The sequence below is a fragment of the Psittacula echo genome (genome assembly GCF_963264785.1).
Source record: "Psittacula echo genome assembly, chromosome: 6".
Taxonomy (NCBI): Eukaryota; Metazoa; Chordata; class Aves; order Psittaciformes; family Psittacidae; genus Psittacula; species Psittacula echo.
In genome coordinates this window covers 49,988,765-50,013,674 of record NC_137743.1, presented here as the reverse complement: position 1 = coordinate 50,013,674, position 24,910 = coordinate 49,988,765, and the positions used below count along the sequence as shown (strand labels likewise).

At 39.1% G+C, this 24,910-nt stretch overlaps 1 protein-coding gene across 2 annotated transcripts in view; it reads right to left on the bottom strand.

Annotated features, from left to right (window-relative positions):
- The window catches only part of ANK3 (ankyrin 3), a gene marked incomplete at both ends in the record, with an annotated part of 206,550 nt that extends 186,176 nt beyond the window's left edge, over positions 1-20,374 (bottom strand). For both annotated transcript variants that reach the window (XM_080621696.1, XM_080621697.1), the window contains one exon: positions 20,258-20,374. In XM_080621696.1, coding sequence (XP_080477822.1) covers positions 20,258-20,374 — 117 coding nt within the window. The remainder of the gene's footprint in view (positions 1-20,257) is intronic.
- Positions 20,375-24,910: the final 4,536 nt, after the last annotated feature.

Sequence of the window (24,910 nt, the reverse complement as noted above, 5' to 3'; positions counted from 1 at the left end):
CATATTTTATCTAGAAAGGCTTCTTACAAAAAGCAAAACACATCATGCCATGATTTTTATTAATTTTATTACAGAAAAGAATATTACATGTCATCTGCAATAATTTTACTTCAACTACTAACTATGGTGTTCATCACTTAGAATTAAAAACTTGCATCTGGAAGATATTCCTCCAGCTGATTCAGGAGATTTAGTTCAGTTGAAATACCTTGCATGTTACTTTGGCCAGTAGAAGTCAAAGAGCACATTCCAGACTTCATGCGGAACTGGATCAAGGACAATCACATCAGCTTTGTTGCTAGTGTGTCCACAGTGAACAATGAAAAGCCCTGAAGAGAGAGCTGTAGAGATCCTGGAAGCAGAACATGTGCGTTAGGACAGCAATGTCCTAATTACAGCAATACAAGCCTGTGGGAAAGCTGCTATAACTAGATTTTAAGGAGCAACGGTCTGATAAAGCTATATGGTTTCTGGAACAGCCATATGAAAAGGTAGGAGAAGGTTCTCTTGACTAGTGACCACTGTGTAACAGATATCTGTAAAGGAAAAGAAATCGTCCTTTATGAAGATTTCCATTTTAAGTTCATTGAAACAGCAGCTCCCAATTCCCTTCAGAGTAGGACCCTTGCCTTTGCTTAAGCAGACTCCAGAAACCAACAAACCTTCCGTTTTTGAACAATGAACTCTCAAATCTTACTTCTTTCAAGCTCTCTGATATTGTGAGATGGAAGAAAGAAAACCTTACTCTCTCTTTCATACCGAAGGTGACAAATCCTTTCTAATAGCAAGTTGTTACATCTACAACCACTGTCAGAAACTGCTCAAGGCAAAGCAGCCAACAGAGCCAAGTGCCTCTAAAACTAAACAGGTAGGAGGAGACATTCCAGACCCAGGGAACTGCTTTCCTCCTCAGGGCTCAGTCTGTGGAAAGCTGAAAGCACAGAGAAGGACAAAGCCTGCTATCTAGCGAACATATATTCTTGCACGCCCCTGCAACTTCACCTAAAGCCTGCTACATTTTCTCCCACCCACTCGAACACCACTAGCTGTCTGCAGCCAGAGCATCACGACGTGCAACCAGGCTTCTGAGGTGATGACATCCACCCAGGGCCTGTGCTCTGTGACCTTCAAACAGGAACATGATCCCCCAGAGTTGCTTTGGCCCCTTTATACTCATCGCTACCCTTTGGTCAAAGCCACTTCATCTACACTCCTATAACTGTCGAACGCCTATACAAATAGCAGACAGATTTCACACACACCACATTTACCTTGCAAAGTGGAGAGAGGCCAAAGCCTTTAGTACCTAATTATTTATAAAACACTTTCTGATTCTTAGTTAAAAGCATTTTTACCTAAAGACAAACACAGTTTCATAATATGTATCTCAGGTTATCATATTAAGGCACAGATAACGGGATAAGTCATGATTTAAAATAGAACATACTAAAAGCAAAAGACACTTGGTAATTGAACAAGTCTCACCACAAAATCCATGGATTTATCTGCCTAACTTGTATTTCTTTCCATCTGTACCTGGGCACTACTCAAAGTAGTTAGTAATGAAAGTAAAGAACAGATAAGAATTCGATAATGATCATAATGATCCTACAAACAAAACTATTATATTTAATGTCATGAACATGAATAACTTTGGAATTCTGAGCACTTTGCTAAAACCCCTCTAGATCAACAGCTTATTGTTTAACAGTTAGGGTGCACAGCACCTACCAGCATGGAGTGCTAGTGGCAGAGAACACTTGATAAGCGTACTAGGGGATATCCGAAGTACCATATGAACAAATCCTTGTGTAATTCAAACAAACTATTTTACCACTTCTAGTGTTGTATTTGATTGAGTTTTTTCTAGTTCAGGAACAACTTTTTATCATTTCAGAACAAATTATTCAGACATAATGGTCTCTGTTTAAAGATCTGTTCTGTAAGTTACGCTAAGCATCTCTCAAATATGCATATTTTGAGAAATATGAATGCACACGCATAGTACACATGTAAATCTCCACCTCTTCTTATATAATAGAAATTTTGCATGCTTTCTTTTTGCAAAAGAAATTTCACAGTTTCAAATGCATTGCCCTTGAGGGTATCAAGTAATGTGATAAAATCATTAAAGGTTTCTGCTGTTACAATGAAGATCAGTATACAGTGGGCTATTTATTTTGTCTCACTTTTCAGGATGATCAAAGCACTGAGGCGATAAGAGGGAAGCTAGTGCTTTTTATGTGATGCAAAATCATCAAGCTGTATGTCCAGTCATTGCCTGGTGCTGCAGTGCAGCTCCTGAAACAAATCCTCGCCTGTCCCCAATGACAGTAGGAGAACTCAGGGCCTGCTTTTATTTTAAAATGACAGAAGCACTTTCCCTTTGAGGTTCAAAATTTTCTTGATCACAGTATCTGATGTTATTGTTTTGAAAGAATCATCATAAAATTTATAATGGTATTAATTTACTAAACATAAACATGTGGAAGTTAAATAAAGTGACAGGAAAAAAAGTGTAAATAGTATGCATGGAGCCCACTGTGAATGCAGATGGAATTTCTACGGTTCACCTGACTCTTGTTTCATTTAATGATGACAGTAAATTGCACAGCACAGTAACTGCATTGCACACTGCATACACCACCATGCAGCCGTTGCTACTGGGGACAGATACTCCCTTCCAGCTTTACAATATTCTCTCTGACTTAATCACCACATGGGATATTGGAGAATAGTCTCTAGGATATGAGAGGAAGTCTGTAACTTCAACATATTAACTAAACGGATAAGAGGAAAATCAGCAGGAAAAAAAACCTTGTTTTCCTCATCCCTACCCTCTCCACACATAGAAGTTAAAGAACAGATTAATTCTTCGTCTGGTTGCCATGAAAACAAGGAGATGCAGCCTTACCTCAGAGGAAATGATGTTATGCTCACACCACGAATAAGAAATGAGAACTGCATGGTCCTACCTCAGCAACCTAAAGCTGAGTCAAAAGAAAGTCTTTCTAAAACCCAGGCATGTGTGGATTCTAATCAGCTCTGTTTATAACATCTGATCACAGTTAATTGTTCATTAATTCCACCATGTCATTTGTTCAGAGATTATACCCTCCACATAATGAGTGTTTTGGGGTACTCTCCAGCAGAGGAAATTAAAATACATAATAGCTGTGATTTTAAATAGTTGTCTTAGCAGTCTTAGGTTTGAATCCATCGGCCTAACTAGTTTTTAAAAAGGTTGCAAAACATCAAAAAAAAGTCTATTCTCTTGAAAGAGGAAACAGATGTGTAAATCAACATGTCTATAGAATTACGAGTTCCTCTCTAGTACTGGGCCTCACCCTGACAGCCACCTCAGTAAAAAACCTTCTCCTGAAGGGGAGAGGAAGATGGAGGGCTTCAAACTTCCAGGTGCATAATTCACCCCCAGTTCAGCAGGCAGCCCAGATTTTAGTTACTTGTAATTAGTATTAATACCATCACAAACACGGAATGGAGCAGTCACTAAAAGAGCACACAGCATGAAATACCTGTATTAATGATAATAGAGATGCTCATGTTTCACTCCTGGGTTTAGGAAGACACTAAAGTAAATTAACGTACTCCACTTTACAAAATGAGACATATTCGTGCAATGTCACAAAGAACATGATCATCTGAATAATACCAATGAAGTATTTTATTGCTTATTTGAGTCTCCAGAATCACGTATATGACAAGAATGACAGTACATGCTTAACTGCCATCACCAGGGGCTCGTATTTCATTTCACTTGCAGTCTTAGGGTAAGCTGATCCTTAATAGTTTTCATGAGACTGAATTTGCCATAGGGTCATGATGTATTTGGAGGGCTGTAGCAAAGAGAGCAGTGTTAGGGATTGAAATGGCGCCCTTTGTTCATGGGAATAAAAGGGGGGGGTTGGGGAAATTCACCAGATTATACAGAAATTATTTTAGGAATCCCTTGCTGAATATAAATGAAATATTGCAATCAGGATTTTCAGCTTTCCAAAACACTTGCAAATAAATTTCAAAACAAAGAAAATATTTAAAATAAAATCCTTTGGTTCAACATGCCAAAACAAAGCTTTCAAGTGACTGTGGGTTTTTTCATTTTCAAAATTATTGGTTTGTTTGGTTTCGTTTTGGTTTTCTTCTTTTCAGAATGTGTTAATCTTGCTATTGACTTAAATATTTTGCTGAGCTTAGATCAAGTTTGTGATAGTAAGTGTATTAAACTCTGTATTTTTCAAATAAAGAAACTCTTAGCTGAAAAAAAATGGCCTGAATTAGTTGCTAGGCTTTTAACAGTATGTTCCAAATTTACATTAGTTTGTGGCATACAAATAACTGCCCAAAGGAGAATGTATATACTTACACTTTATATACTGGATTAATACTGCTGTGACACCAGCCATATGATGACTTAATTAGCTGCTTAATAACCATGATTAAATCAATACAATGAGTGCAATGATCAGCTGTGATTTAATGCTAGGTAGCCTTCTTTGCCTTATTTAATGGATTTATTGTTTTCATTTTCAAGGTTTTCTCGCTGTCAGTGTTTGGCCATTGTTCACTGATGCATAAATTCTGATGACACGAGTTTTTTAAAAAGCACCTATAAAGACAGCAATGTCTTAGAAATGTCAAATTTTGGAGTTGATCAGAGTCCCCAATATTTCAATGTGCTCTTCAAGGTAAATGATGTTATCTCCAACTCACAGGTGTTCACACTCAACCTTGTTTGCAGAGCTGGGATAACAGCTTTTCAGGATGGATCTTTCCTTGCAAAAACTCTACTGATGGGTAGGCATCATGGGCCTCATTGAACACATCACTTAAGACTGGACTAGGTTTTAAGCACACAGTGCTCCCTCTACTCAACTGATTTACAAATAGACTTAAACTTAAGTGCATGCTTAAGTACATTGTTGGATTAGTGCCAGAATATTTAGCACTTTCGACTAATCAGACCCATGACAACAGAAGCAAAGATATTGTGAAGTTTGCTTAGTCATTTGTCAGCACCTTTTTATTGTCTGATTTTTCTTACTGAAAGCAGAGACAAAAATTAAATAAAAATCTCAAAACCAGAAGCTGCCCAAAGTTTTCCTTTCCCATCAGCCCAACACGTAAAGCTGATCAGCCTACCTAGTTGAAAATATTCTGCTTTCTGAAAACTGAAATCTGCCAGCACATGACATCATTTTTCCCTGTGCATTTCAATTACAACAGCAAATACATCTTTTGAAGCTAGAGTTTTTTAAAATCAAAGCAATGAAACTTAATTCTCTGGAGGGAAAGATTTACTTAATTTCCTCTTTCTGACGAGATAGGTGAGTTCCTCTCATTTTGCAGGCTAAGCTACAAGTGGTTTGATTCCTTCTCACATTCACTCCCATTGCATTTGGCAGCATCATTCAGGAAAGGCAGCAATGCTATGGCCCTGGGTCAAACATTTTTAAAAGTCATTCTAAGTACAATGGAACAAGATTTAAGTCATGCAGCACCTTTTAAAGTGCAATCTTAATGCTTTTAATACATCAGAATAGAAGAAAAATGTTCTTTCAAATACCAGCGGTACCCTAACAATGCAAGGCTGAAGGACCGGCCTTCCTCTGATAACTTCGTTTGATTGTTAGTATGCAGTGCCAGCACAGCCATCAACAGTCTCCCACAAAATATGTCTTCTTCTCATTACAGATGCAAGTCTGAAATCCAGCATTATTATCACCACTCTGCTACTAAACATTCTGGTTTTGCTATTTACAAAAAGTGCATGTTGTCATTCTGAGGCTGGTTAATACACTCCTTCTGAGCTACCTCTAACCTTGTTCTCTCTTGCCACTGCTCCTCCCCTAAGCAGCCATTAATGTGTCTTCTTCAAACAGCAGTATGTATCCAAAATAAGGCTGCTATATATTAAACCTAAATTGTACTGTTAGAAAAACCTCCCTAAAGCTATGCAGCCCTAATCTGTAACCACCAAATATAAGAACTATAGACAATCACATTTATTGAATCACAATAACTGGCTACTCATAAAATCAAACTGATTCCAGGCAGCCCTCATGCTAATAAGACTTCATATATTCATTCAATTTATGTTTGCATGAACAAAACTATCCAACCTGCAAAGGACTGAATATTCATCTGAACAATAAATGCATAAAATAGCTGATATTAACAAAATCAACTGTCGCTAGCTTCTAAAAATATGCATCTTAAAAAAAAGAAAAAAAAAAAGTAACTGTTTTGAACAGCTAAAACAGACAAAACTGAACCCACAGGAACACCCAATGTATTGCAAAGTCCCAGACACAAGCCTTCAAAAGCTCTGGAAGGGATTTTGTGAGATCTCCCTCCACTCTTCCTCCAGTTTTGTTTTTTGTCTTTGTAATTTCCTCAATCTTTCCTTAAGATACTGTTAACGTGTGAACATGAATGTAATCTGTGACTTTATCTTTCCTTGAGGGATATTACCTTTGCTCGTCTTTCACGCAACTCTTTCAGACAATTATTGTCTAGGAAACAGCAATGTAGTTGTAGAGAGCATGTCTTGCAAAAACTAGGACAGAGATTCTGACTTGTCAAGAAAATGTGAGAAAATTTTACTGCAAAAGAAAACTAAACACAAAGACATGCACATAGAAACACAGGAAACTGAATTTTGTTTTCACTCTTAAACCTTAAGAATTAAAATATATAGGTATTTTGGTTAGAAGACTGCTGGTTTTGCAAACAATTGCTGTTTTTTAGGAGTAAATGTATTGCTCATTTTGTATTAAAAAAAAAAAAAACCCTTAAAACTGACAAGCCCCGATTAATTTGTGGTTACCTCTTTGTATGTGGACCTTGACAAGGCACTAGGCTACATACCCACAGTGTAAATTCACGCAACCAGGTAATGGATACGAGATCTTATCTTTTCAAGGACTTAATCAGATGCAATTTCTTGGATGTTTTCCAATCAATTAAATTTCTCACCCTGCCATATAAAGCTAGAGGATTTTTATCTTTTTGCCTACTTCCATGCCTGAATTTCTCCCCCTAACAAGCCAGCATCTCTGTCTGGGGAGAAGGGGTTCTCAAGGACAACTGCAGCCCCAAAGCAGCAATGCAATCAGAAAGCAGCAGACCTGCATGCAGCCCTGTATTTGCTTGCTTGCAGTACAGCTAACGCTCTCAGAGAAGCAAGCCACCCCTTATCCATCTTATCAGCCGTACATCACCATTACTGATCATAGAGAATATCTGCACTGTCCTGAAAGGAATTGCAGGCCTGACTGGACTCAGCAGGATTTGGAGCCCAGTCCCCAGTAGGGACTGAATGTTTGCTAGCTTTGTCCTATTCTGCTTCCTCCCCTCCTGGGTTTCATTTACTGATTCAGCCTGGGCAAAACACTGTGGGTTAATAAGGAGCTCCTCAGTTCATGTCCCAGCAGATAGCTACAGCCAAAATAAAATGAAACTTCTGGGTCAGCTGCCCCAGTCACTCCTCTTGTATCTCCCATTTAATCGCTGCTCCCATTTCTATATCAAGGCCCTTTCTAACACTCCCATTAATTTTTCTCATCTTCTTTCAGATTGACTTGTTTTAAAAATGCACCAGCTTTGTTTGCTCATTTGCATTTAGTGGTAAACAAGGAGAAAGGAGCAGCTTTGCTGCTGGGAACAAAGGGCTACGGTTTTGAACAGCTTCCCTGCGGTTCTTGTTTGGTCACATCTCTTGTGACCAAAGCATCTCTTGGCTTTCCAACCAAAGGCAGATTGTGCATGTGGTCTTTCAAGCTGAATTTATTGCATATGTTCAGTGGTCCTTCTAATTGGACCTATGACTTGAACACAATTCAGTGAGTTTAGCTTCAAGGATAACAGGCCCGTAGGTCAACAAGATGATAAATATGACATTATGAAATACACTACATTTAGCCATTTTAGATTGAATTCATACAGTTCTAAAAAGAGGGTTTGGACAATTTTACTGTATATTGGGTGGGATAAACAGAAACAATTCTGAAAGAGCTTTAAATAAATCTTTGGCAATAGCACACATTTCTATTTAACACTTAACTAGTATGATCAGTCATTCTAAAACAGCCTTTAGCAAATAGCTTGGTGGAAAATATAAAAGAAATTTAATATAAATAACAAATTGGATATTTATACTGAATACCAAGGTCCATAATGAGAATAGTTACCATGCACGCTTTCTCCCCACCAAGAGCTTTCTAAAAATCATATACTTCTTTAAAAACCACATTCTCCTCCAGAATTATGTCAAGACACCAGTAAAAATGTTCCTGGGAGCTGTGGACACAGCCAATAGGTCACACACTAGGGCAGCACTGAGCAGCTCTGAAGTCCTTAAAAATCTATGAACCCTTCACAGGCTTTATTTTGTAACAATGGTCCTTACAAAAGATATACAAAATATATTCTTCATTAAAAACAGAAAAACAGTCAGTGCTTGTCATTTGAAGAGAAATCCTTAAAATGCAAGAGAAATACAGAGATATTTTACAGAGAGGAAAACCAGGGATTAAATAAACTGCTGAAGATCAAACTGAAAGAGTCAGTGAGAAAACTCCCTACCCTTTGTTGCTTGGATGACTTGGAAGTTTGCATACTTTTATCTTTTGTGTGGGTAGTGTGTGCTGAGTGTGCAAAACATTTCTTAAGCCTTCTTTAAGCATAATCAGACATTCTGATATTATAAAAAAGGTAGACAGGAAAATATCAGATAGGAACATCAAACAACATACACTTTCCCATAACTGTTAAAAAGCGTTGGCTGTTTCTCAGGCTGCCCTACTTAGAAACTTTGATTGTGCACCCACTGTCATGAGAAATGTTTTCCTGTCAACATCTTTTTAATCTTTTCAGACTGGTAGAAAACCAGCAGTCTTTAGTTATCAGAATTTTGATGTTTAACAGCTTCAAAGTGCTGGTGGTTTCAAATTAAATCAAGTGGTAGGAAAAAGTAGGACTGCAGGTATCCAGTGCACCCAGTGATTCTCCTTGAAGATGTTATATTTGCTTAGATGGTAAAAATGTATTTAAAAAAGCCTTTCCCACCCACTCCTCAGCAATGTTTCACTAGGGATGTTTTAACTTTTCAGAGTCTTATATAAGAAAAAGGAAACTGTATACAGCCACCCTCCAGAACATCCTGTCTGCTGGCCAAAACCCGCCTCTTTTGAGAGAAGCTTCCACAGTACTACAGGAGAATGATGCATTTACTCACACATAGATTGAGGTTCTTTTTTAACTTGCTGCACCATGAAGTGTTTGGTACACGTATCTCCCCTCTTGGAGGATCTTTCTCCTCAGGCATGGACAGCCCTCCAGACTTACTTGCCTGTGCTTCAGCGTCCAGTCAGCAGTGTATTTCTGAATAATATCTGCTTTCCTAAGGTCTGTGCATGAAAACATTAGCCTCAGCACCAGAGATGACTGCTAGAGTCATACAAATCTGAAGGGGGCAGGAGAACAGGTTTTAGACCCAGATCACACAGACACTGATATTTCCTCACAGGCCAAAGGTAAATTCAGCTGATGAGATGGCTGCAAATGCTAAATGTTAAGCAGTGATTACTGAATGGGAAATGATTGCAATTTCAGAGATACGATCGTAGGGTCCGGAAGAAGTGGTGATACAGTTATGGGAGAAAGAAGAGAAAAGCTGTGTATGAGAAAATAAAATTATTCAATTTATGAAGGAAGCTCACTTAAAGCTACAAATGTCTATAAGATACTCTCATTAGAACCCTGGAAAAATTACTTGAAAGTAACACATGGGTAGCTACAGCCAGTGGCTCGGTTCCATCTTAGCCTTCTGTTAGTAAAATGCCCTGTAAACTCCTGTTGGGAAGTGGGAGGAGTATCTATTCAGTGGATATTATACAGCTCTGCTTTTCTACAGGTTCCCAGAGAACACGGAGACCCCTTCAGATGAGTAAGCTTGGGGACAACATACAAGACATGCCACTGGGAAGGACAGCTAGCCAGGCTAGCTGTAACAATCTTGATTAACTGAAGGAAGTCAACAATAGAGTTATTCTATATCCTGACATTTGAAAGTAGTCCCCCAGCAAATGAAACAATGTGCTGAACAGAAAGTGAATTCCACAACTCTATCTTCTATCAAAACCAAATAAGGCAGGTAAAAGTATGCTTTATTAGAGGGTACAGACAGGATAGCATCACTGTGGTGTCTCATTTTAGTACAGCCTTTAAGGAAAGCTCTTTAGAATATGCAAGTCTGTGGGAGCTAACTGAAAGGTAGATATCAGTAACTGCACTGACTTGTGAATTGTTCTGAGCTTTGTGAATTCAGAATGTGATACGGAACTGGACGGTGATGCTGTCATCTGAAGAATTGCAAAAGAAAAGTGATAGAAGTTTGAAAGAGACAATTTAACTTTTTGATTTATTATCTCTAATGACTTTTTCTTTCAAACTGCCTTTTCATTAAAAAAAGGATTTATAATGCCTTTAGGAATCAATGGCAGCAATGGAACAGAATCACATTGTAGACTGCACAATGAAAAAACTTATTTATATTCACCCACATGGTATACACTTCTGAAAACACCACTGACAACTTTGCGGACAGCTTCTCCCTAAGGACCCAACAGCACTGGCAGTAGGCTGAGCATGGCTTTCCAAGAGCCTCTGCATGGAAGCAAAAAGAACATGCTTCCTCTGAAACTAAAACCCTTGTAGCACCATGCAGCCTCTCCCAATGTAAGTAAATTCTTCATCTCCTAACACAGATGGAGAATTGCTGTGGGAATCAGGGACACTTTGGAGGTGCCTGACTCAGGGCTATGAAGCAAGGGGACTGATGTTAGGCACAGGGAGTCCAGCCTGTGCTCCCCACATCCTGTATGGAGTCACAACCACATCCCTGACCAGCATCTCCCCTGCTGCTCTTGCCCTGCATACATATCAACTCATTCACATAGTACATGCGTTACATATATGTTTTGCTGTTTATAAATCTTTCACTTGCAGGGGGTATGCATTTTTCTACTCAGGCCAAATTCTTGAGCAATGAGAGCACAAAGATGCCATGCAAACAGCTGTTTACAACAGCATCATCCCCAGCTTGGCAGATCACATCATCATTAAAAGAAAAGAGTATTTATGTTACACCCCATGGTTGCTCCTCAGTACTAGTGAACTGTGGCAGTATTTGAATTCAGATTGGTTACTAGTTGTTTGTAGTGTGTAAGAGTTCAAGGATTTGCATAATCATGGTGCTTATTTTTGAAATGTGATTATGCATAAACAGCCACTTCAGCAACTCCAGGAAATCCTTTCATGGCACTCAGAATTCAGCAACTACCTGTCTCCTGACTTTCAACTCCCTTACTCCAGCAGAGCCTGGCTACTTAGTAGCAGCTTATTTCAAAAGGCAGAGGCCACAGGGTTAAGAATGGGGATGTAGCTCAGGGCTAAACTGACAAGATTTCATAAAAAGAAGATACACTTTTCTGCTTTCAAAAATACCATACATATTCTACAAAAATAAAAACAATTGACATACCCTCATCCCATCTGTGCATATGTACTTAGGGGGGTATTACGAATGAGTGGGTATTACATGAATGCAATTCAAGCTTGTTTAGTCACCAGTGATTTTCCTTCAATATGCACCAAAACTGAGAGCTCTTTGGAAATCCACTCAGAATTGACTAACCACAATCTTCTATAAGCCATCATGGACTTCTTTGCAGAAAGCAGGCAGTGATTTCCACTGACATTGGATCAGGTATCAAAGTCATACTTGCATCCCTTCCTTCACAAGGGATGCAAGTGACATGATCACAGATGGGTTTTGTATTTACTAATTATTAATTCCATGGGTGGAGCACCTAGCACATCTGTGAGCCTGCCTGGCTCCTGGTACTAACAGAGATTTTGCTGAGGTAGCCTTCACTAGGCACTATGATACATGTCATAAAAAATACATGCAAAGCCTTTGACACTGTCCCACATGACATCCTTGTCTCTAAATTGGAGAGACATCAATTTGATGGGTGGACCACTCGGTGGATAAAGAACTGGCTGGATGGCTGCACGCAAAGAGTTGTGGTCAATGGCTCGATGTCCAGCTGGAGACCGGTAACGAGTGGTGTCCCTCAGGGATCGGTGTTGGGACTGGTCTTGTTCAACATCTTTGTCGGTGACATGGACAGTGGGATTGAGTGCGCCCTCAGCAAGTTTCCCGACGACACCAAGCTGTGTGGTTCGGTTGATACGCCAGAGGGAAGGGATGCCATCCAGAGGGACCTCGACACGCTTGTGAGGTGGACTGATGCCAACCTTATGAAGTTTAACCATGCCAAGTGCAAGGTCCTACACCTGGGTCAGAGCAATCCCAGGCACAGCTACAGGTTGGGCAGAGAAGAGATTCAGAGCAGCCCTGCAGAGAAGGACTTAGGGGTGTTGGTTGATGAGAAAATGAACATGAGCCGGCTTCAGTGTGCGCTCCCAGCCCAGAAAGCCAACTGTATCCTGAGCCGCATCAAGAGGAGCGTGACCAGCAGGTCAAAGGAGCTGATCCTGCCCCTCTACTCTGCCCTTGTGAGACCTCACTTGGAGTATTGTGTGCAGTTCTGGTGTCCTCAACATAAAAAGGACATGGAACTGTTGGAACAGGTCCAGAGGAGGGCCACGAGGATGATCAGGGGACTGGAGCACCTCCCGTATGGAGACAGGCTGAGAAAGTTGGGGCTGTTCAGCCTGGAGAAGAGAAGGCTGTGTGGAGACCTCATAGCAGCCTTCCAGTATCTGAAGGGGGCCTACAAGGATGCTGGGGAGGGATTCTTCATCAGGGACTGTAGTGACAGGACAAGGGTTAACGGGTTCAAACTTAAACGAGGGAAGTTTAGATTGGATATAAGGAAGAAATTCTTTACTGAGAGGGTGGTGAGGCACTGGAATGGGTTGCCCAGGGAGGTTGTGAATGCTCCATCCTTGGCGGTGTTCAAGGCCAGGTTGGACAGAGCCTTGTGTGGCATGGTTTAGTGTGGGGTGTCCCTGCCCATGGCAGGGGGGTTGGAACTAGATGATCTCAAGGTCCTTTCCAACCCTAACTATTCTATGATTCTATGATTCTATATTATACCCAAGAAATAAATGCAGACATTTGTGTCTGTATAACTTGCTGTGATAGGGTAGTGAATACCTGTTAAGGTATAGACCTTCATTTCCTGCTTTTGCTAATGAGCAATCGGTATGTTAACAGAGGCCTTGGATACTACTACTTCTATCAAGTAACTACTTCTGTAAAGTCCTGTTAATTCCAGTTGGATAAATGTGGAGTAAGATATATTCTGCATAACCTAGGATACCAGAAACATAAGTGAACCCCTTCTACCCTTGTACATTTCTCTTTAATTATGTATTATTTTCCACGAAAAAATAGGAAGATACTGAAATGAAACTCAAACTGAGATTTAAAATTGATACATAAACCATGATGACACAACATATAATACATTAGACACTTCAGCTGCCCAACAGGCTAAAATCCAAAACTGTGAATAAAACACAGCTGAACAACCAAAAAGGTAAAGTACATCATTCAGGTTGTTAAAACCAACCATAAAAACTTTTCTGAAATAACGTCCAACTGAACGTGACTAGGCAGTGCAATGCGTCTTGTGTCTTTCTGCAACTACAAAGGCAAAATAGAGTTTTAGTTCTTGTACAGAATACAAAGGCATTAAAATGCTTGTGTACATCAGGGAACTAACAATTTTATATGGAGAAAGTTATGTTAAATAGTCATGGCTTTCTAAATAATGGAGAATTCCAGCTTATTGGCAAAACTTTTTTTTTTTTTAATATAAATATATCCCAGAGTGAATTTTCTTTTCCACTAGTAAAACAATCTTCTTATTTCAATCTAGTTCTCCTGTTCACATTAGTCTTACTTACGTAAATATTAAAGGAACATTCTGTTGGATTTCCCTTCCAAGTCATCATATGGTGATTTCAATCATTGTAAAAAATAAAAACAAAGCTGACCTCTTCCATGGAGATCAGTAAGTAGTCACCTTGCTGAGGACTGGCCAACAAACCCGAGCTCCACATAAACACCACATTCAGGCAACAGGCATACAGGAAACAGTTTTGAAAGCGTTACACAATCCCAAACATCCACCAGAGATGCCAGGGATTGATCTGCAGAATGCCCAAAGCTCTCAGCTGAAGCTGCAGGGCTGGAGGATACTCGATACCTTTGAAAATGAGGACACTGCTTTAACTTATCTCACATACACTGTACATTATCCTCTGAAGGCACCTATCCTTTTCCATTTAATATATAGGGCTATAGCCTGACTCCTGAAGTCAGGAACAATGTGGGGCAGAGGTATTATGTCCGTTGAGACCCCCACACATCCCAACCTAACAGGGAGGCATTATTTTGTAAAGTTGCTAAAAGGCCTAAGATGTTTCCATCTCAACAGGTACTCTAGGCCTGATCAAACCCTTAAGGCCCAGTTCTCTATGCCTTTACAACACAGTCCAACTCAATACTTGCCTGAGTCAGAAAATCCCTGTTCGCACTCTACCAGTGACCTAAACACCTGTACAAAGTACTGAATAGCAACAAGTCCAGCCCTTTATTGTCCAAACTTCCATTCAAATCAACATGGGAATACACCAGGCTTTGCATGTGGGTTAAGTAATTTTTTTCTTTTAAATACAATTTATAATTCAGAACTTTTTTATCTATTCCTTTCCTTTACCCACATCACGGTCACCAAGAGCCTAGTTCTTACACCCTGTTTTGGCCAAACTAAGTCTGATTTGAGTCTAACACTCCATTTTAACACGTGTTCAGTCAGTTCTACTAGTCCACAAATACTTTGGCTCACAGTAACAAACCTTTAGCGAATGGCCAAGGGGAATTGTATCAAACTATGCACAACTTCTCCTGAAGCCATCAATTTAAGCAAGTTAAGAGCTTGAAATTAACAGTGCTTTGACTTTTGGTACAGGGCTGAACATTTATATCCTCATAAAGATATTTATTTATTTATTTATTTAAAAATCACTGTTCACCAAACATCATCTTTAAACTTTGGGTTTGCTTCAAAAAAATCCATTTTCCTATAGAAGATACACTTCCCCCTCTCCTTCAGCTGTCCCCCGAAAAAAACCCAAATAAAACCCAGCCTCACTGAAAAAAACAGAAGGATAAAAGACTCCATTAATGCCAGCCAAATAGCTGAAACAGTACTGACTTACACTCTTCGAGAGTCCAGGTCTAGGTCTAGTTAGTGAGCAGTCTTACAATGGCGAGCTTGGCCATTGTTAGTCCTCCCTGTTCCCCACCTCCTCCCACTATGAGCTGGTAACATTAAGCATAACATGGTTTATAACTCAAACTGACATTTGCATAATAATAATGGCCAACTGTAGTGATGGCATAATCCTGAGACATCAAGAAGGGGAAGAGAAAAAGGTGGATTCTAAACTTGCCTAAATAAAAACGTAAACGCATAACAGTGTGAAATTTTTCCTGGCCTTATAAACAACAAATTAAAACTGAGCAGTGCCCACTTCAAATGATGCTGTAGTGCTACCCACACAATACAAAGCAATCTTTTCATTCCTTTGGGGGTCATCTTCAAGGAAGGAATTGTTTTTCCAGCTGAATAGAAAAACCCTTTCATCACCAAACCCCATGCTGTTCAGAATTCAGCACTGCTAGTAGATATCCCATCTATGAGTGCTCATAAACATCTATCAAAACCATCTTACATTTATTTAGTTAGATTTGCCTCTGACAGCGCATCATGTCCAAGATCAAGGACACGACTGAAATTTTACTTGCACCTAGGAAAAAATTACTGATTTAACAAGTTTTCCTTCAGGCCCTAAATCTACCCAATGTTTTCATTTATCAAAGGTCAATGTTAGAGCAACATCTGCCTGGCTGTGCCTTAATGCTAACAAGTTAAGGAATACTCATTTGTGCCCAACTTATCTACTGCCTACTACTGTGAAATTCAACTGTTTGGAATCCATGAAACAGATCTCTCAAATCTTGAGACATGTTTAAAGATAATAAAATAATTTTTTTTTTTTAAATAGATGGGGATTTGTACTTGTTATCTGAGTTAAAGGCTTTGAAGCTCACATTTCAAGTTTTAATTTGATAACTGGTATAGTTTGCATGTGAAAACTTCACCAATTCCAACCTGAACTGCTTTGTAAAACCAAAGGACAATTAACTGTCGGAACATGCGCCTGTCAGAAAAATAATTATCCCTATTTTTCTTCAACCTGTTTATCACTGTAAGCCAAGTGAAGAAACCACTCGCACTGAGGCTGGTCTGAACACAACCCTTTTCTCAAGTTAATTGTGTTGGTGCAAATGGTGAATTTTTTCAACCTTATGAGACTTGTACTGAAACCTTGACACAGCTGACTGAGATCCATAAAACATCTGACAGCCCCAAGAGAGCTGAGGGGAAAGAAAACAGTGGGAGCCTTCCAACTAGGATATGATGATGCTCCCCTGGGGTCCTGCTGCCCCTGGGAGGTGTTTCCAGCTCTGCTACCTTGGGCAGTGCAAGCCATCTCCCACAGGCCCTTGCAGCTGGGCGCAGAGCCCAGCCCAGATGATGCACAAACTCCTCAAAGCCATCTGAACAGCCACACACCTACAGCTTGATCACCCCTGACACAGCATTTCAATTTATACCTATTGCAGGGCATTTTTTTCAGCATACCTGAAAGTTAAGTAAAACATTATGTGAGGCTTATGATGAAATTACCAGGATTTGCAACACTGGTATCCATCACTTTACCTGCTGCTCACAAGTTTGTAGCAGCAGAAAATGTGACAGCAACAGCCTTCAACATCTCAGAGATGGCAGCAGCCAGGCTTTGCATTATGTTCAAGCTATTCTGTGTTCCCAAAGAACATGCTAGCTCCTAAGCACTACATGCAAGGAAACTACTTCAGTCCTACTGAATATTTATGCAACATAAATCATTGAGTAAGTGCCAAGACCTGCCCTTCTCTTCTACTATGTACTGAACAGAGAACACAGAAAAAAAAAGTTCTGAGATTTCACCTTTATTTTAGGATCGGCACTGACTAAGCAACTAATTTTTTTCCCAGACATTGTTATAGGACAAACAATTTCTAGTTTTCACAAACTGAACTATGCATGACAGAGCTGCACTTTGAAGAATCAAGTAAGCCATCCTATCAGTCACTTATTATTAAGGGTGGCTTGGATTTTTCTATGGTACCATTTAAGGCTTAGGTCTGCCCTTGGGTGTACTCAAACCATTTGCAGTGTAGGACACTGCAGAACCATCCAGAGGCAGAAATGCTTGAAGCTGTAATATAAACTTGAACAAAATTAATGGGAAACTTGTATAGTGCAGACCCTTCACTGTACTCTGTTCACTTGCTGGCCCCATCCCTTTATCTTGCATGAGTTAAACTAGGTAAGCTCTGAACCTTCAGAAATGTCTTGAATTCAGGCAAAGAGAAAGAGTGTAGTGGGCCCAGAGGGCACAGAAGCACAGCGTCTCTACAGAGCTGTTTGATAATATCTCACCTTGAAATTAAATGGAATTAAATATAATAGCTTTGTTTTGTGTGTATCTTAAAAAAAAGGTCATTTCTCCCATACAAGTATTGAAGCAAGCCTTAACAGAAACATTATTACACTGTGAATTGCTTAATCAGTCAAAACCAGTGAAATATTACCTTCAGACTGCAATCTTCAAACTAAATAGGAACATAAATCAGCATGACTGCTGCTGGTATCATGAAGTCTAGGACACCAGGTGCTCCCACCAGCCTTACTTTCTAACCATTGGCTGCCTTGGTCTCCTTGCTGAATAAATTATCCAGAAACATTAGCACTCTGTTGTTCCAAAGTGATTGGAAGACCCTAAAGGATATTTCTGTATACTGCTTAAGCGAAGGTTAGCTTTGTGCAGTATCATGTGATCAACAAAAAAAACCCTGAGTACTGCTTGCTTGTGGGTGGTGCAGAGGAACAAGAAGTGACTCACAACTCATAGTGGAAAAATTGGGGGGAAAATGTTTTAAATAGTCAGGAAAGTACAAAATGTCAAACCAAAATTATCGGACTTCCTATGTCTTATGTACTGGGGGGCAAAACCATGTCTTTGCTATAAGACTGATGCCTAAATGTATAAATTACTGGACAAATTGCTGCTTTATCCACAATTCTCCTAGCAGAGAGAGCCACTACATGCCCTGAGTCTGCAAAGTCCTAGGGAAACCCAGAAAGAAACTGCAATAAGCTATTGGAGCCCCCCCAAAAGCCCCTGGTGGAGCATAAAGCTCTTTATTTTATCTCATTCTTAAGATGCAGAAATAAAACACTGGAAAAAATCTACACATTTGAGATTAATAGGCTGATATCTCTCCATGTGCCACTCCGGCTCCTAAGAGATTCAATTCTACAGCACAGTGTCATATAAACAATAAAGCATTTTTGTCCACAAAGCAATTGTCTCACCTCACTGAATCAAGAGCCTCTCACTGCCACATCCCTTCTATATTGGTTTAATTATAAACTGTGAGAAAGCACCCTCACACAAAGACAGTACATAGATATGGCTAGGCATGCTATTGTTAAATTTGAGCACATTAAGTACAACGTGGTCTTCCTGCATCATGAATAGAGTTAACTGAGAGACTATACATTTTAGCTCACAAGTCATAAGTAAATATGGGTTAACAAGCCAGCTCCTAAAATTCTTAACTGCTGGGGGGAAAAATCCCACCCTGATAGCTGCATTACAGACCTGCACTTACCCGTAACAGTGAACAAGAAAAAATGTTACTAATTCAGGCCAGTTTTAAACAGCAACACCTCAAAATTGGACCCAAAGACAGAATCTTATTTTCACACTTTCCTTTATATTGGCAGATGATTCAGAAGATCTGTATGTATACATTTACATGGAAAAAATACCTACAGTTAACATGCTGCAGTACATTCACTGCAGCCATCTAAACAGTCTCCTAATGTGCTCACTAGAACAGAAGGCAGCGGGTTTCTTAGTGCTTTTCATTACGTATAGTACTGCCATGGCAGAGAAAAAAGAGAAAAGGGCAGAGAAATGCTGACTCCTACCCAAACAAAAGATGCACATATGTTAGAGGAAATCTACATGTCATTTAAGAAGCACATGCACCACTTCTCTGAGCACGTGAAGATTATCCAGTGTCCCCTTAGGGCGATTTCACAAAGGCACACAGAAATACTACATACCCAGGTTTCCACTAAGATAGTCAGCTTCTTGATGTGTTCTTGCAAAATCAGAATAAAATACAGCCAAAGACAAGAAACCATGGCAGTGCCTTATTTCTATGGAGCAGAGTACAAGGTGTCATTTTTAAGGACATATCCACAGAGCTGGCAAAGTGGCTGACCTCTTTATCTGTCATTATGCCACAAACCATAACTATTTTGTTCATACCTTAGAGACAGAAACTGTAAGACTGGAATCACACAGAGGCTCTCTGACCTGAACAATGAGCAATGCAGTGCCTGCTGAATTTTTCAGATCTTAGTTAGCTGGAGGATTTTCTACAGCTAAGACAAATCTACAGCAGAGAAAACCAGGCTCTGTGATCTCAGTCACATACCTCCCTAACAAAAGAAAGTTGCTAATAACAGATTGTTACAGCCCATTCTGTAAAACAGCTCAAGTTTAGAAAAAAAGAGAAATATCAAAACACCTTATTTCTGTGACATTATCCCGAAAACGGATGTTTCAGAAGCCAAACATGCTACACAGTCCCAACACAAAGAAAAAAAAAAAAATCTGCTTCCACACACATCCCTTTTTAAGTGCATGTATGTAAGGCTAAACTATTATGCTCTTAAACCTAGGAAAAAGCTCAGCATTTAACCTCACATCCCGGTTACAAACTATTTTCAACTCACAGACAGTTTGCATGTCACAGTAACACAAGTGATTTATCTGGGAACCGAATGTACACCTTCTGCATCATCACTGCAATCAACTAATATCCAATTAAACATTCAATTGCTCTGCAAACCCCACAGCCATGGTTATAAATGCTATTTTACAACATTAACAAATTAGTGCAACAACTACCAAGTTACCTGCAAGAACAAGCCTCGATACTTCAATAGCAAGGTAAGAAAATTAAAACAAAAGAACCCCTGTCAGAATTTGGCACAGATCTAGATACCTTTTTCTTCCGATCCCGGGATCTTTTCCTGTGTTTTCTTTTTTTCTCATTCTCTTCCTCAGCAGCATTAATTTCTAATTCCTTGTTTTTCTTTAACTGTGATGCTGCATGAGCCATAATGCATTAAAAATCCTTTACAACAATGCTCCCTCGTAAAAGGTGATTTCCTTGAGCACCTTTAGCCAGCCCTTACAGCAAATGGAAGGAAGTCTGTGACCAGAGCCAGGAACACATTCAGGATTCAGAGATCTCACAGAAGCTTGCAGTCACTACAAAAATACATAGTTGCAGATTTCTTCCTATACCTTTTTGTACCTGAACCTTTACGAAACAGTGCAGCCATCGTAATGCATTTACTGTAATGAAAAAGACAGCTGGGACAGAGAAAGCTGTATTATGGCTGTATCCCCTGCCACCAGCTGGAAGTGTCTAAGTGACTCCACTGAAGGGGGAATGCTGAAAAGGAGCGCTTTCTATTAAAAAAAATCCAGAACAATAACATATGCTGTATTGTATTTTCTTCACTAATCCTAAAGCATGTTTTTAAAACCTATTGAAAAATGCAGTGTTAATGATGCACATTTCTCAGCTGGTTTTGTATAGTAAGCCATTTAACCTATAATGAAATGGAGCAGCTCCTACTTTAGGTTAACTGCTGATGGTGACAAAAAATAAAATAAAAATTTCTTCTTACCATGGAGACCCTGACTGCATTATGTAGAAAACAATGCATGCATTGCCATATCTTAACAGTGTGCCCTTTATACTCATTTTTCAATTCCAATACATTTTGTGAGAGAGGATTACAGAAAGCCCTGTTGTCTTTCCAGCCCCCCCCTTGTTTTAAACATACTTATTACAACACATCATACAGAAAGAAAGATGCAATCACCCTAGTGTGAGAAACAGGCATTTAATTCATGGGAGATTTGAGATTTCCTGGCACCATTCTTTTATGTGGTCAGAAAGGGAAATCAGCACTATTTCCATGTAGTTGGAAATGTACTTTAAGGCTTTTATGTCAAGGCTTGCTTCAATCATCTTACTATTTTTGATACCTGAGTCCTCAATGACTGCAGCTTTTGAATATTCATTATGGGAGGTAAAATAGCAGCAGTATTAAGGCCTGCAGGAGGATCTCTTACTAGGATGAACACAGAGCAAGTATCTAGTAAATAAGGAACCATATTTTTTCTGCACAAGTATGAACAAGCACCAGCTTGCCTCTAGACTGCTGTTTTTAAACTTTCCCAGTATTCCTAGTAGTACACTTTGCAGTAATGAAGATTAGCAGTCTGATTTCTTTCAGATAAGAACCAAAAGTCTCCACAAATGAAACCAGTGTATTTTATAGGACACTAGTGTTTCTTTACAGACGGAAAAAAATACACCCCAAAACAAAAGACATTTTGCTGTAAAAATAAAATTCAAATTTGAAATGCAATTAGCCAAATCATATTGAATCTTTACAGTGTAGCATAAAAACCAGGTTGCTGAGGTCCAGTAAGTGACATGCATCCATCGCTTTAGTTTTCATATAACATGGCTAAAAGTAAAATGACATTTTAAATCTCCAAAACAGAAATTACTTTGAACACTCTGTATGTTATCCAAAAGGCAGAACACAATGCACTGTTTGTCCACTGTTCATGGGCTAACAAACTAGGTTTAAAAAGTTGCTTATTCGGGAATGACTTTTAAGAAACGCGCAAGGATGGAGACCACAGTTATGTTATCTTAGGGACCTTTCTTTCTGATGCAGTAAAATCACAGGTTCTTGTCTGTATCCAAAATGCCCTGTACCTACACACCACCATATACCTCTCACTACTCTTCTTCCACATCTGAAAGATTTCAGAAGACTCGCATAATGCCGCCTTTGTAAAGTTGTGGACAGAATAATGTTGTACTTGGCCAATGCCTAGTTTTTAACAAACCGTCAGCAAATTCCCACTTCCCTATGTGCTACAGAAGCTCATATAAACATATTTCTGCTTTTAAAGATGCAAAGAATACACCTGAATGATGCCCAGAGCACGCTTTCAACTATAGGACGCAACTGCAAGCAGTGAAAGGCCACATTCAGGCAGGTATCTGGAATTTGGCCCAGCTCTTCAGTGAAGCACAGGGCAGCAGTGAGGAGACTATTGTACTACAGAAGCACTCCTGGAGAGGGAAACTGGGCAAAGCTGCTGACTTAAGAGGGCTGGGGAAGGTATCTCAAGGAGGCTGGTGGAGAAACTATCCCATTTCAGCAGGAAATAGGAGACTGCCTTGTGCCCATCTGAAAAAAAAAAAAAAAAAAAAAAAAAAAAGGAAAGAAAAAAGCACCCAGGGCTTCACTTTTCACTTTCTAGCTCACAAGCTTGCCTGCATGACCTTGGAAGTTATTCTGTCTGAAGCTTAGTTCTTTCTCTGTAAAATAAAGCTGACATTGGTTCCCCTGTCTGACAGAACCCAGTTATTAGGAGGTAAGTGCTTAGAAAATACAGCAGGACCAGAACTGAAAATGGGTTTAAAAAAAATTCAATAGAGTTTTCTTTTGAAAGAGGATCCCCAGCACATCTCCATCTGCATTTGGAAGACCCATGAGCCCTTGCCTTAGGAAACCAACTTCTTAATCGAGCCACAAGTGAAGTGAATGCTGCTATCATTCACTGCTTGCTATCTAAACCTTTTAGCCATATTAGCCTGTAATTTATGCCTAAATAACCTCATTAGATGGAAACACAAATAATGAATTATAAACTGGTATATGTTTAAAACACTTGAAGCATACTTTTTAAAACGTTAGTACAGAAAGCAATATTCACTTATGCGTCTTAAAAGCCCTAATATCACCTTATGCATAGGCCATATTCTATGCAAGTATAAAGCAGACCAAGCTTTTATTAATGAGAATAATTCTAACAAATGATAAGTGAACTTGCCCAATCCCTTGAGATGTACATAAGTGCAAGGATTTTATCTATCAGCCAAGGCTGCTCCATCCCAAGTAACTAACTGGACCTAACATTTAGATGTTTTTATTATGTGGACTACAATCCCCGCTTGAACTGCAGAGTCCAAATTCCTTGTGAACTATATTTCAGGAATTAAAAAAAAACGCCTTTTCAAGCTAGGATTTTGAGAAAATCTGTCTTAGTAAAGCAACGGTCAAAAAAAAAAAAGGCCTTTACAGTTGGAGCAATACTAACTAAGGATAGTCTGTGTAGCTTGCAGGCTGCAACAGCCTCAAACAGAAAAGAGGTTACAAAAAGGGTGTGATTAAAAGATTCAGATGCCTGTGGCAAAGAGACTGCGTATGTACAACCTCTGCTTTTGGGGAAATGGTGAACTGGCATCATTCACTGGAAGGTGATAGGGCACTGCCAGATGAAAGCTGGATGAAGTGTGAAGGTTTTCATGCCAGAGGTGTCATAACTCACTTCATAGAATCATAGAATCGAGGGAATTAGGTACTGGAAAACTTCATTAAGGGCTACTTTTCAGACTTCAGTAAAATAATTAAGCTATTTGATTTCACCCTTAATTACAAAGCTAATGAAATGCCAATGAGTGTTTCAGCACAATCCATAGGGTCCTGATAAAGAAATATAAACTGCATCTTACTTGAACAATGGCAAATTTACACGTTCTGTTAGTGCAAAGATAATGCCTACTTAGCTTCATCTACTCATGAAGTTGCAGTAATGTCTGGGAAGAGATTTTATAAACCTGAAAGTGAAGTGTGTCATTTGGTTTAGTGTAAGTTGCTAGTCCCACTTAAACCTAAATTCTTGAGAGACAGCAAAATGGCATTAGCACAAACATTGAGACAGATCTTGAAAAACCACAAGTTACAGGGGGGTAAAAAAGTGATTTAATTATTGGAGTTAATTTATCAGTTAGTCAGCAGTTTATGGATCACAGATAGTACCATCACTTTTACTTTTTTCTTTTTTTTTAATAATTATACAGTGCAAAAAAAAAAAAGGTTGAGACAATCATGAATATATTGGTTTTCTAAGAATATGACAAAAAAATGGATCTATGAAAATCTATGCTCTTTTAGGGAAGATGGGACACCATAGAAATGTTCAATATTTACATCAGATCACTATGGATCAGAAAAGGCCTATAATCACACACCATGCTAGAAGGTCACTATGACAACTCTTACCGGTAAACAAAGTATCTTTACATTTTCCCAAAGGTAAAAAGAAGCATTATAGGTAGAACAGAAGTAGCAGAGAACAAAGGAAAGAAAAACACATGAAGAAAATAGAGCTAATTCTTGTTAGGTTATACTTAATTTCTGATTTATCTGATGCAGAACAAATGATTAAAGGGAATAATCTGCCAATATAGCCCTGATGTGGATTATTTTGCTGAGAAAAGTGGTGGAAGTGAAAAGAGAAGAAAGAAGAACATAACATACTAGAGATAAGGGCAATATTGATTTACCAATTTATGAAAATAACACTTTGAGACTTTGGTTAAACAAACAAACAAAAAAAAAAAGCTATGTGAAAGTCGGTGAACCCACAAAAGAACCCTTCAAAGGAATCTCCTAAGAGCTGTCTGCTCACGTGTTGGAGTAGCAGGCCTTGTGTCTCAAATAACCAACAAAAACCAAAATACAGTAAACAACATTAAAAGCTTACTTAGCAT